The following is a 13,137-nucleotide window of genomic DNA, read 5'->3' as shown; positions in this document are numbered from 1 at the left end:
ATCGTGATAGTAAGGTCGATCTTTGAGTGTTAATGTTTTTAACCATATATACAAACGTTGACATTAAATGATATGAATTGAATTAGAAAGTAAATAAAAACCTCAATAATTGTAGCACTGTTTTATATAATATTTCGAATAATTTTTTTTTTAAAACAAATATAAATATGAAAATTTTATGTATGGTAGTATGAAACAACAATTCACTTAAGATAATTAAAAATTTTGAAAACATAAAGAGCTTTTATTCTAAAAAATGCATGTCTACATTTTTCGAGAATTCATGTAATTGGCATTTATTTACAACTTTGAAAAATGTGAAATCATTTATTTGGTTCGTGCTATTTATTTATTCATTTTAACGCACATTTAAAAATTTTTGGAAATAGCCAATTAATTTCGCTCTTTTTATCTATTTATAATAGTTCCACCTCTTTAAGATAGAAATCTGAAATTTTGGAGAAATGCGACAGATTTTAGTGAAGTAAAACAATCAAAACTATACGAGAAATAAAATATGTCAGAACGTTTTTTATTATACATATGTGCAGATCAAATTTCAAAAAGACGATATTAATGCGCTATCAAAAATTCATAACTAAAAAGTTTTAAATTTAATATTGTTTTCTGCATTGTTATGTTATGTTATGATGATTAAATGAGGTTCTTATGCTTTTTGTTCAGAATTTTTATAATGGCCAATTTTTTTACTTTTTGGATTTACATAGCATTCTTAATATGTATGTATGTACTCATATGTATGTCTCATATGTATAACTCATATTGATTGTCTGATATGTGACTAATTCTTAGTGTTAATTTTTAGTGTTGAGTTTTAAAAAAACGTAATAATTAATTACATAAGTTCCACAGCTTTTTAATGTGTTCAATATTACAGTAGTATACAACAATAAAATAAAGTTAACTCGTTTCTATTCTAAGAACACATGATTTGAAATTCCAATGTATCTTTTAGTCCTAACAAGATTACTACTTAAAAATTTTATTACATAAAAAACATATTTCTTTACTGCGTAACTGTAATTATTAAGAAATGTCGTAATTACTACATACTGTACATGCATTGACCAGTATTAGGCATGTACTGTACAAAACGAACATGACAAATAAACATTTTACTACATAAATTTAGTCAAATATGTTAAGTACATATGCACATGCATAATTTTCAGCAAATCATGGATGGATTTTAATAATTTCATAATATTGATTATATGTGTATATTACGTACATATGTAACAATTAGTTTGAGTAAAGGTGGAAGACGAAAACAAAAATTCAAAGGTTCAAACTTGGGAAGTTTATATATTGACATTCAAAAATGTTTCAGGAGAAATAGATCAGTATGTGCACATCATTTCAATTTTAGCTAAAGCGATTTAAATCAAATTAATTACTTATTAATTCACCTTGTGGATTTGGTGGATTCCAGGAAATTAATTTTTGTTGAATGATTTATTACTAAATCGTATATCTCACGGAATAATACACGTATCTATTCGAGATTTTATATGTGGTATTGTGTTCTATTAAAAGAATGAAACAATAAGTTTTTTGAGAAAATCAGTCCCCCGACTCTGAAGATTTTTTCTACAAGCCCTATTTTAGTTTTTGATCTTATCCTATTGGTTTGATGATAGGGCTATTCAAGTCGAAATTTTGATATTGTAGTCATAGAAAATGTCGCCTCATGTACATATAACACTGCATTTTTCACATAAAATTGGAGCTTGTATTTCAAAGCGTGTGGCGTTTTTTCATTTTTATTTTTATTTACCTACTTCGTTGTGTTTAATTTTTAAAAATATCTTATCAGTAATACGGTAGTTCAAAAATGATAGAACAGGAAAAACTTATAGCACACACAGTATGGAAATGAATATCATAATGTGGTCATTAAATTTTAAATTTAAAAGTAAAATGTTTTGGGGTAAAAAAAGAAGCTTTATCTTTTTGCAAATACATACTTAAACTATAACTTGAAAATATTGTAAATATCAATATATATATATATGTAAGCAAATTTATTCAATATTTATTTGTTTAAACAGAATTTGTTAAAGATTATGTATGTATATGCATATAATATAAGTCTTATCAGTTATATTAATACTCATGAATGTTTATTATTTTAATAAATTTTGTTCAGAATATTGTCTCACACACATAACATTTTACATTCTTTAGTATTTATTTGGTATTATACATTGTGTATAAAAGTACTGATTGACGGTCACTTCCCACAAACACACTATTTAATAAAAAATTGTCATCTCAAATTTAAAAAAAAAAACAAAACAAAAAGTTTTGAATTTGAATGGGTCTCGATCCACTACTTCTTCCCTCACAACCTAAATTATGCGAAATTTATAAAGCTTAAACGATTTTTTCCACATAGAAATGGTAACCAATTTATTCTGTACAAAATTGCGCATACATGCGTAAGTATGTATTACACGAATAGTAGTGCAAATCTTTATATTTGTTTCACTTCTTGATGAAATTATATGTAAACTACAAATTATCAAAACAAGTGAAACTTTTTTCTTATTTATTTGTGACAATACTGTATCGGGTGTATATGGTGTCCCCCCGGACAAGCGCATATATACGACCCGTATCGCACGGTGTTCCAGGCCGAACTACATGCAATAGAGATCTGTTGAGAGTCAATTTAGAAAGGGGCCATAAAAAACGTACTATCGATGTGTTCTTGGGTTGTAGGGCGCCATAGTTGGCACTTCATTCGGCTCAGGTTACATCCAAGCAGATCTCGGACTGTCCTACTGTACTTGTGGAATTGGCATCGGTGAACAGAGTCACGCTCATTTGTGCTGGGTATATTGGGTGCCGGGCCACAGTAGGTGGCGCGAAGGGGATCTGGGGCTAACTTTATGCAGCCGCTGCCTTTCTGTGGTCTGCCCCCTTCCGCCTTAAGGACATTTATGTATGTATGTAAATTATTTTTTTTATTAAATATGTATGTGTGTATTGGTAAATTACAAATTTATTTTAAATAAAATTGACATTTAAATCATTATGCATGTAAGTAATGTAGTTATCCACTGTTAAATTCTATAAATTTTCAATTGAAGTGCTAGACCCCATTCAATCAATTCAAAAAATTTTACATTTTATAAAAATATTCTTTTATGTAGTGTATGTAATATGTAAGTTTAATTTAAAAAAATAATTTATTGACAATCAAGTTTTTTCAATTCAGTATTCCAGAAAGTTCCAATCAAAAAATATTTCAATCTAATGTCGCTTGCGTTAAGGTCCTCTGTAGAGATTGAAGTAGAATCGCGTAAAAGTTTACGCCTGAACTAAATTAATTAACAATTAATTAACTTAATTTAAACAATTAAATTGTTGAAGAGATCATTTGATGAGGAATTAGAAAACAAAAAAAAAATAGCAAAATATTGAACTGAAGAAATAAAAGTTAGTAAAAGTTAAGATCAAAAAATTTTATTTAGGTAACAGGTACAGAACATAGATCCAAAGTTATAGTTGCTTATAGCCTAAAAATAGATCTACATATTACAAATTTTGTTTTTATTAAAAATCTTACGTCCTTCATTTTTTTTCATAATGATACTTAATTTATGTATGTACATACATATGTATATACACCAGAAATTAAATGGATTTCGACTCATATCAAATATTGTTTTAAATATTTACAATGGCGGACCCTACAACAAGAATTGAAGAGGAAAACAAACATTTGAATTTGACAGAAGAAGATGTCATGTAAGTTTTTTAATTTTATTTTGAAATTTATCTTAAACAATATTCATAGAGAACCTAATGCACCTGCTGAATTATTTGGAAATTATGGAAATGAATTAACGCTTGACGAACAAGATGAAAAATTTCGTAATTTTGACTTAAAACAAGCTTGGGAGGAATTACTTGGTTTAGAAAAGCAAGTCTTTATGATACAGTATGTTGATTAGAGTCTTATTTGTTTATAAATGAAATTCATTTATTTTTTTATTTTGTTCTTTAATAAATATAGCCCAGAAGTACAAGAACAAATGGGTATACTTGTTGGTGTTAATTTAAGTCAAGAGTACGCTTGGAAACGTATAAAATGTCGAAGTTTATTAGAAAACGTTATTGATGTTATTGATGATGCAAAAGAGAGAAAAAAATTGCTTAAACCATATAAAAATACTAAAATGGATGCATTGCTTTTGATTGGTTACATACCAATACTGACACAAAATGATAAAGAACCAAATGAAAGAGATCCATTCGTAGTTTTTTATGAAAAAGATATTATCAAGCAAGCATTAGAAATTATACAAGCTATTGAAGAATATGAAAAGTGGGCTGTAGAAAAAATTTATTTGAAAAAACCACATTTGAAGTGGGATTCGCATGGTAGTGAAAAAGAGGTTATTTTAGGAACAAAAAGAACAAGAGATGAAGAAATTGATGTTGAAATGCAAAGTGTTTTTCCACTTAAGTATAACTCAGATAATTTATCAATGAGAAAAGCTGATGATGTACGTGACGGTTATGCTGAATTAATACCAGGTGAAAAGAAATTTGATAATATTTTTCGTAAGAGGATAAGTGTCGCTGTACAAGCAAAGTCGCCAGAGATTACATTAGAGCAGCAAACAGATCCAACATTTCCAACAAATGCATGGACACAATATCATTTCAAGGTTGAGGAAGGAGGTTTGTTTATTATTATAATAAAATTGACATGTACTTTTTAAAATCAAAAAGCAGTAGGTGTAGATAGTAAATTTAAAGATTTTGCGATTTTTACGGAAATTTAAATACCTAATTTTTCAAATAAAATAAGATATAATATTTAAGGTGAATCAACATTTAATCGCGTTTATTACAGCTTCATTTCGGCGATTTCAACAATTAGACTTTCTTACTAATTTGAGTTTTTTCTTTATTTCGAATCACAGATTATTACCGACCGTATTGTGAAAACAATAGGTAGGTTATGTGATGGCAACAAATTTTGCACATCGAGTTTTCGGTGGGGACGTACTTCTCCATAGTAGGGAAGTGTAAATAAACTATTTTTAGCAACCTGTCGGTCTGTCGGTCTGTGTGTGCACGCGTGTATTTCAAGTTCGGCTGAACCGATTTTGATGAAATTTTATATGTAAGTTTGTTTCCACCATATATATCAGGCCTCGGGAACTGCACTTTTTAGCGGGCCTGTTTTACATTTTTGAACATTTTGAAGAAAATATTCAACCGATTTACTTGAAATTTTATATATAAGCTCAGCTCGACCGTCCGCAAAAATTCGTATGTTTTGGAAGAAATCAGGCATCGGCAACTAGACGTTTACTACGGGCCAAATATACATTTTTGTGTATATAAAGAGAAATAATCAACCGATTTCATTGAAATTTAATATATGAATTCCTCGTATTAAAACAATGAACATATACATTTTTTGGAAAGATCAGGGCTCGAAAACGGATTTGCGGGCCGATTTTACATTTTTCACCATTTTGAAGAAAGTATTCAACCGATTTACTTGAAATTTCATATATAAGCTTTGCTCGATCATACGCAAAAATTCGTATGTTTTGGAAGAAATCAGGCATCAGCAACTGGGCGTTTACTACGGGCCAAATATACATTTTTGTGTATATAAAGAGAAATAATCAACCGATTTCATTGAAATTTAATATATGAATTCCCCGTATTAAAACAATGAACATGTAAATTTTTTGGAAAGATCAGGCATCGGCAGTTAGACTTTTTACATTTTTCACCATATCCACAGAACAAATTGATGAAATTTCTTGAAATTTGATATTTAAGTTCTGGTTGTTACCGAAACTAACTGGCGAGCATTTCAGGGAATTCGGGTAGCACAAAGCGAAACTCTACTAAAAGCCAAATTTACATTTTTCTAAGTATGTTAACTATAAGCTTACTAATGTCCTAAAAATTGGAAAGAAGTATTTAACAGACACTTTTATAATATTCTGTAACACTTTCATTTAACTAGACAATACACAATGCGGTCGGTTATGTGCTGACCACATCAGATTTTTTTTTTTTATTACAATGAATTTACAAAATTTTGATTAACATTATGTTGCAAATTGTTATAAAAATTTACAAATATTTATTAGAAACTGGACTTGATGTTACATCTGAAGAGGAAGAATCAAGGCCTGGAAGTGGCAAAGGTACCCCAGTAACTTTTAAGAAACCCCCACCACCATTATCTCAAAATATTGAAAATTTATTGGAAATATTAAATTTTAATCAAATTGATATGTATAGGTAATTGTGATGGTAGTAATTTATAATCGATATAGAATAACTTTAAAAAGAATGTGGTCATATAGTTTAGGAATTGTAAAGATAACACTATTAAAATTTCATGTAAATGAATCTGATGTAAGGGAGTCGCTATTCCATTGAAATTTGATTGTAATTGTGTAAACTTCTGCAATAGTTGTCATGCAACTTCAAAAGTAGTTTGATAGTTTCTTAAAAATATGTATTTTAACCTCATATACGAGTGTTGTAAAAGGGCCACTATTCCAACGAAAAAACCCGTTTTTTCAAATTTTTTAAAAAGCCTAAAATAAATAGCAATCAATCGCCTGTGAAACAAGCTCCTGATGGTTACTGTTTGTCGCATGGTTTCAAAGTTATAAGTATTTATATATTTATATGGAGAAAAAATTGTTTTCCTTTTTTTTCAACAGGCTGTAGATCGAAAATGAGTATATCTGCACGCTCGCATGAATATATACAATTTTTTGATCAAAAAATCATCCCTGAAATTATTTGCTGCGTTATGCGAAGCACCCAATAGAAGTATAACTTCTATTGACTCAAGCATATGTAAATAAGCAAAACCAGTTTCCAGTTTTGTAGCTAAGAAACATTATTATATTGTATGCATATAAGATATAAATTTTTCTTATATATATTCGGCAACTGAGATAACGTTTAACTTGAATGGTTATTTTGACAGCCTGAACAATTTTTTATAGTCTTTTTACTGATGGCAAAAGTAACTTCTGGCTTTTGTAGTTTTAGTACAAATTCTCAAAAGTTTGAATTTTCACGTAGTTGAAGAATTATTCTAGAGAAATTTCTTTACTAATATCTACTCGTGCTCTATTTGCGAAAAATTTTTTATTAAATTAATTTATCAAAAGATTGTTGAATTCAAAACTGATTTACATGGTTGTATGAATGAAAGGCACCATATTATATTCTCCATTATTTTTAAACTCTGTTTTTGATTTGAACATTTCTCCATTTCTCAAGGAGACACCATTTTGAACGGTTTTTGTACTTTTTTCTAAGTTATTGAAGAAAATAATTTGGTACGAGTATAAAATGACATTTTCTTATTTTTCTCAATAATTCCTAAACCAGGACAGGTAGCAGTTGACAAGGTTGAAATTGGAGAAAGTTTCTGTTACGTCACCTAGAAAACTAACACGTTTTAAAAATTAATTTTCTTTTAATTTTTTAAAAAATTACGAAATTCTCTGTAACTCCGAACCTGTTGAGGTACGAACATCGTCTCCTTACAAAAGTTTTGTCTCATCAGGAGGGCTTATACAATTGTATATAGCGTACACTTAGACACGAGACACCTTGTTTATGTAATTGCATCTTAATATTTTTTCTGAACACTTTCAATTATTGTTAACAATTTTAGTTTTAGTTTCATCTTTAAAACAATTTCGAAAAGCGAAATTGATATGGAACTGAAAATTCAACTGGAAATTTTTAGAAGTTTTAATATTTTTTCTAGTTTAATTCTCACTTTCAGCAGTCATTTGATGGATGATGGAACAAATTATCTATCAAGCGACGGCACAATCTATTGACAAGATCTAGTTTAATGTCAATAATAGACTAATTATTGAATAATTGAAGCATACATATCATAAAGTTTGAGCTGCACAGCTATTATGGTTTAGATTCTTGTTGATATTTAAAAATCATCCGATTTCATCATTGAATTACTCACTGATAATCATCAAAATTCTTAGTCAAAACAAACTTAATCAAAATTGAGTCCTCGGAAGCTAAAATTTGATATGCAAATAAATGCTAGCATACAAACAACAAAATATTCTAAAAAATTGAACTTTTCAGATTTCATGCTAGAGGTATTAGTAGTATTAGTAGTGATAAAATATAAACCTCAGAACATTTCGTCGGCGATTTCTCTGTAGCTCAGTTGCATAACTCTGTAGCTCAGTTGGAAGAGCGTCCGCCTAGAAAGCGGTAGGTCACTCGTTCGAGTTCAGTTCGAGGAGAAAATTTTTTTAATTTTTCTGCCTTTAACTCGATCCTTTGATTACGTCATCCATCTGCTCTGCTGTTATATAAGGAGGTTCCCATTAAATTAATATAACTTCAACCGTTTCTATACTTCATAAATTGCACCTCTGAAGACGAAAACAAAAAAGAATGGAACAAAATAAAAAAAATATTGCCATTACAAAAAGCAGTGACATCCTAGTAAAATTATTGTTCTTGTTGAATGTTGAACTTCATAAACTCTACATATTTTAGTCATAATATGATGCTTTCGAATCTATTCAAGGTGCATACTTCAAATTTTAGTAAATGTTGTCAAGCCTTGTGCCTACAAGTATGTTACAATATGGAGGCTTCGATGAGCCATCGAACAATTCCTTTTCTGCCCACGCTGATGTAATAGGGTTACATACTTAAAATTAGAAAAAAGGTGTCGAGTGTTCCACCTAGAAATAGTTTGCAATATAAAGGTTGAGGAAAGCTCGGTTCAATTAGCTGCAAAACAACTCCTTTTTCGCCCACGATAATTTTTTACAACTATACGAGTACATTGTTGGAGTTAGGGTCGGTTCGTTAAAAATCAAATTGATTGGTATTTGTTTTGCACAACCCTTTTTTTCATAAGAATTTTCAAACAATTTTTAACAACTTTCAATTAAATTTTCTTAACTTTGTTTTTATTGAACGTAATTCGTAATTTATTATTTTCCTTTTGGTAAATTTGATACCAGGGTTGTTGTTTTTTTTATATTATTTAAATTTAAATTTTGACAAACTATATTTACAAGTTATTATATGAATTTTTTAAACTTTAAACAATAAATATTTATTTGCTTATTTGAAATTGAATATTTTAAACTTTGTAATTGTATTTTTTAGAAATGATTACTCATTAATCTCAACCAAACCAATCCCAAGATACACATGTCCATATTTAGAAGAAATTTTATGTTTTACTGATTTAAAAGAAACTTTGCACCAAAAAATACTTTCAATTTCGTGGTATCCTGCTTTATCTGGTTTAGTTGCCTGCTGTTACTCGCATTTTCCGGGGTGTGGTGTAATAGATAGTAAGTATATATATGACGACATTAACAATTAGAAGAAGAAATTATTAAAATTCCTTTCAATTTAAGTTAATGAGCCGATAGAAAATTTTATAGCAGATAAGAACCAAGTATTATTTTGGAGCCTTTCAGATAGTTTGAAATATAAATTACAATGTTACGCCCCACGGGAAATATTATCATTGTCATTTTGTCCTTATTCACCACAGTTTTTGGTTGGTGGTTGTATTACTGGTCAAATAATGCTTTGGGATTTAATGGATAAAATTGAAAAATTGGATGAAGAAGAAATGTTATCACAAAATCAGACAAAATATCGACTGTTAATGATGAATTTTTTAGATTGGGCTAAGACAACAAATGAAAAAATGAATTTGGCTGAAACAATTTCAAGTGATATTGGTTTATCACATAGTAATGCAGTAACAAAAATTGATTGGCTAGATCGTTATATTTATATAACGGTCGATGGGAAATTACATAGATCATCTGAACCAAAAAATCGATTTTTTATAACAACTTCAATTGATGGTTCTATAGCTTTTTGGGATTTGGATATTGATTTAAGTCGTAAAATAAATTCCAAACCAAATAGAGGAAAATTACCACCTACACTGTCAGCAATGGAATCATCGTTTCGTAAATATGATAGAGTTTTTAAGCCGGTTTTTATGGTGTGTACAACAGAAGCTTTAACTAGTAATCAATTTGCTAATATTGGATTGTATGAGTATAAACCAGATTATGATGACAAATTGCCAAAAAGTATTATGAAAAAATTTCCAATTAAAGTATCACGTATTGATAGAACTGAAGCAAGGCAACTTGTAATCGAAACAAATATTGAAGAGTATGATGAACCAAATAAAAAAATCAAGCCAAATGAACAAAGTTTCTTAGCTTGCAGCCTATTCGGTAATATATTGCATCTGTATTGGGATGGTTTTGATGATGTCGGCGAACAATCAAATAAAGAAAAAGTTTCAACATTTCAAAAATATGCAAATGTACACGATGGTCCTATTTTACAATTAGAGCGAAACTTTTTTTTCCCAGAAATTTTCATTACCATCGGTAGGTATGTTTTTGCTATATGGAGAGAAAATTATTTTGTTACCCCAATTTTATGGAGAAAAAGGTCATGTGAATTAACATCAGTTTCATGGAGTGTTGACAGACCTTCTATTTTTTACATTGGTAGAAATGATGGAAATTTTGAAGCTTGGGATATACTAGGTATTTATTAAATCCGGGAATAAAAGTATTTCTTTGATTTTATGAAAAAATATTTTACAGCTAGAGATGACGAACCTATTTTATCTGACATGCTTGGTGGTGGTATATTAACTGCAATAGCAGAACATCGTCCAAAAGTGCCGAACAAAATTATGGCAGTTGGTGATTATGTTGGATGTCTTCGCATGGTTAATTTGCCAAAAATATTGCAAAATACATGTCCTAATGAGAAAGAGGTAGTTTTTCCTTTTTTCTTAAAATATTGATCTTTTGAATCAGATACAAATGTATTTTAGCTTCTTCAAGAATATATTGATAAAGAAATGTTTCGGAAACAAAAATTAATAACGTGGGAAAAAAAATGGAATAAAAAAAATGAAGACATAATTGAAGCAAGAAAATTGATAGAAGATGAAGTAAAAATTGAATTAGAAAAATTGAGAAAACTAGAGTTGAAAGCAAAAAAAAAGGATTTTCAAAGAGAAGAAGTTGAGTAAGGAGTTCTAATTTAAATCTCTTAAATTTTAATAAATTGATTTGGAAAATGAATATTTCCAGGGTTTTCTGTCAGAACATAATATCTACATGTTTGTCATTTTGAGTAAGATACCATTGAAATTTTTTTGCGTTATTCTTGTTAAAATAAAAATAACTCAAAATATTAACTAGTGAAAGTTTATTGAAGATGGTTTAAAAAGTTAGCATTTTAAAATGGTGCTACTAGATGTTATGTAGTGTTAAAATTCTAAATCAAAGAGGATATACACTTTTTCCAATAGCTTTTAGTATCAACTTACTAGAAATGAATAAATTCACTTAGCTAGTTTGAAATGTTTTTAACGTGTGTTTGACTTATGTGAAAATAACCAACATGAACATTTCAATATGAAATGTAGAAACGAATATGTGCAGATGTTTTATTTTCAACTTGAAACGAAGCGGTAAAAAAAATATGGTATACATTTTCATTTCAAAAGTGTATAACATAACATATCTATATTTCAAAGACTTCCTAATTTTAGGATTTCGAAAAGTGAATAACGGTTGATATCTAATTTTGTCTTTTTGAAATTTCAAATTTTTGGAATAATTGGTTAGTTATAATGTTCTTCAAGGCCTTTTTTTAGATCTACTGAAAAAATTATTTAAAATTTTTTTTTTTGCTTTGGAAAACATTTAAAATTTTAAGTAATACTGCATTCATAACTTTTTTTGTCAAAAATGTAGATATCATGTTCTGATAAAAAACCCTAGATTTATAGATTTATATTCTTTAATATAACTAAAATATATTTTCCTAAAACATGAAAAAAATTAGAACTCCGGAACAATCGAAAAAGAAAAGTGCACTTGAGATAGCCGAAATGTTAGAACGTAAATGGGAGGAAATCAATATGAAACGCATTTTCGAAGCTCTAATGATACGAAAGCAAATGAATGCTGAAAAGCTTGAAATTGAGACAAAAATTGAAAAACGACGTTTAGCATACGAAAGAAGTAAAAAAATCGCATTGAAAAAAGGTTTAGCTAGAATTGACGACGACATTGCAGCTTTAAGAGTTAGAATATTTCCAGTTATTAAAGAGGATATAAGCAGATCTCAGTTAATTGAAGAATATGTTGACAATATTTTATTAGAAGTAGATTTGTTTGAAAAAATTAAAGAAGAAGCTGATGAGTTAATTGAAAGATCAATTAGCATTGGAGATATTAACATAAGTGAATTCTTTACAAAAGGTTTAGAACGACGTAAAATATTAAATCAAAAATTGGGTAGCAATTTCATGCATGCTTATTCGTACGATATACTCAAAGATGAAAAGAGTTTGGATGTTTTTGAATTTGATTTAAGTCGTTTTACTCAAAATAAGGAACAAAACCTTAAAAATATAACTGAAGATTCGAAAGCTGGCGGCGATATATTAGGTTCGTCAAACGATTTTAACATTACGTTAGACGACTAAGTTCATATATCATATACGATAAAAGGTTACTTGATTTTTTTTTACATAATATTTACATATGTAGCTAGTTCAGAGATACATATTGTGTATTGGGATTTGCGATTCGTGTGTTAAGTTGCGTTTAGTCAAAAACAGTCAGAATAATAAATTTTTAGAATTAAAGTTACCTTGAAAAATAAATTTTGTCAATATAATAAAAATTTGTGTAATTTAATTTATGTACATATATTTCTGTATGTATGTACAAATAGAAAGCTCGGCTAGTATGGCATTTTCTATCTTCCTTTGCGGTAAATTGTAACTTGTTTCTGTAAAATTTATAGTCAGTACATGTCTTCATTTAGGGCTTGTTTCAGATAAGTGCCAAATGCAACAGATGCGGTCCATGCAGTTGTCTGAATTGAATTGCAATAAAATATTTGCAGCCTGATCGTGTATCTCGCCTCATTTTTTATTCACTTTCAAATTAGTTCAATAAATTATCCGTTTTTCTAATGGATATTAGAGAATTCATTATTTCCAGTACTCCTTTTTACCGACCGTATTGT

At 28.8% G+C, this 13,137-nt stretch overlaps 1 protein-coding gene across 1 annotated transcript; it reads left to right on the top strand.

Moving 5' to 3' along the window:
• Positions 1-3,657: 3,657 nt before the first annotated feature.
• LOC129618819 (dynein axonemal intermediate chain 3) lies at positions 3,658-12,843 on the top strand. The gene is made up of 9 exons (XM_055533832.1): positions 3,658-3,777; positions 3,827-3,970; positions 4,046-4,716; positions 6,156-6,309; positions 9,202-9,392; positions 9,459-10,625; positions 10,686-10,861; positions 10,922-11,118; positions 11,944-12,843. The coding sequence occupies exons 1-9, from the start codon at positions 3,710-3,712 to the stop codon at positions 12,587-12,589; spliced, it is 3,414 nt and encodes a 1,137-aa protein (XP_055389807.1). The 5' UTR covers positions 3,658-3,709; the 3' UTR covers positions 12,590-12,843.
• Positions 12,844-13,137: the final 294 nt, after the last annotated feature.

Source organism: Condylostylus longicornis, unplaced genomic scaffold, assembly GCF_029603195.1.
Source record: "Condylostylus longicornis isolate FDR11 unplaced genomic scaffold, ASM2960319v2 ptg000010l, whole genome shotgun sequence".
NCBI classification, from domain to species: Eukaryota; Metazoa; Arthropoda; class Insecta; order Diptera; family Dolichopodidae; genus Condylostylus; species Condylostylus longicornis.
The sequence above is the reverse complement of the archived record's forward strand: the minus strand, read 5'-3'. Positions and strand labels throughout refer to the sequence as shown.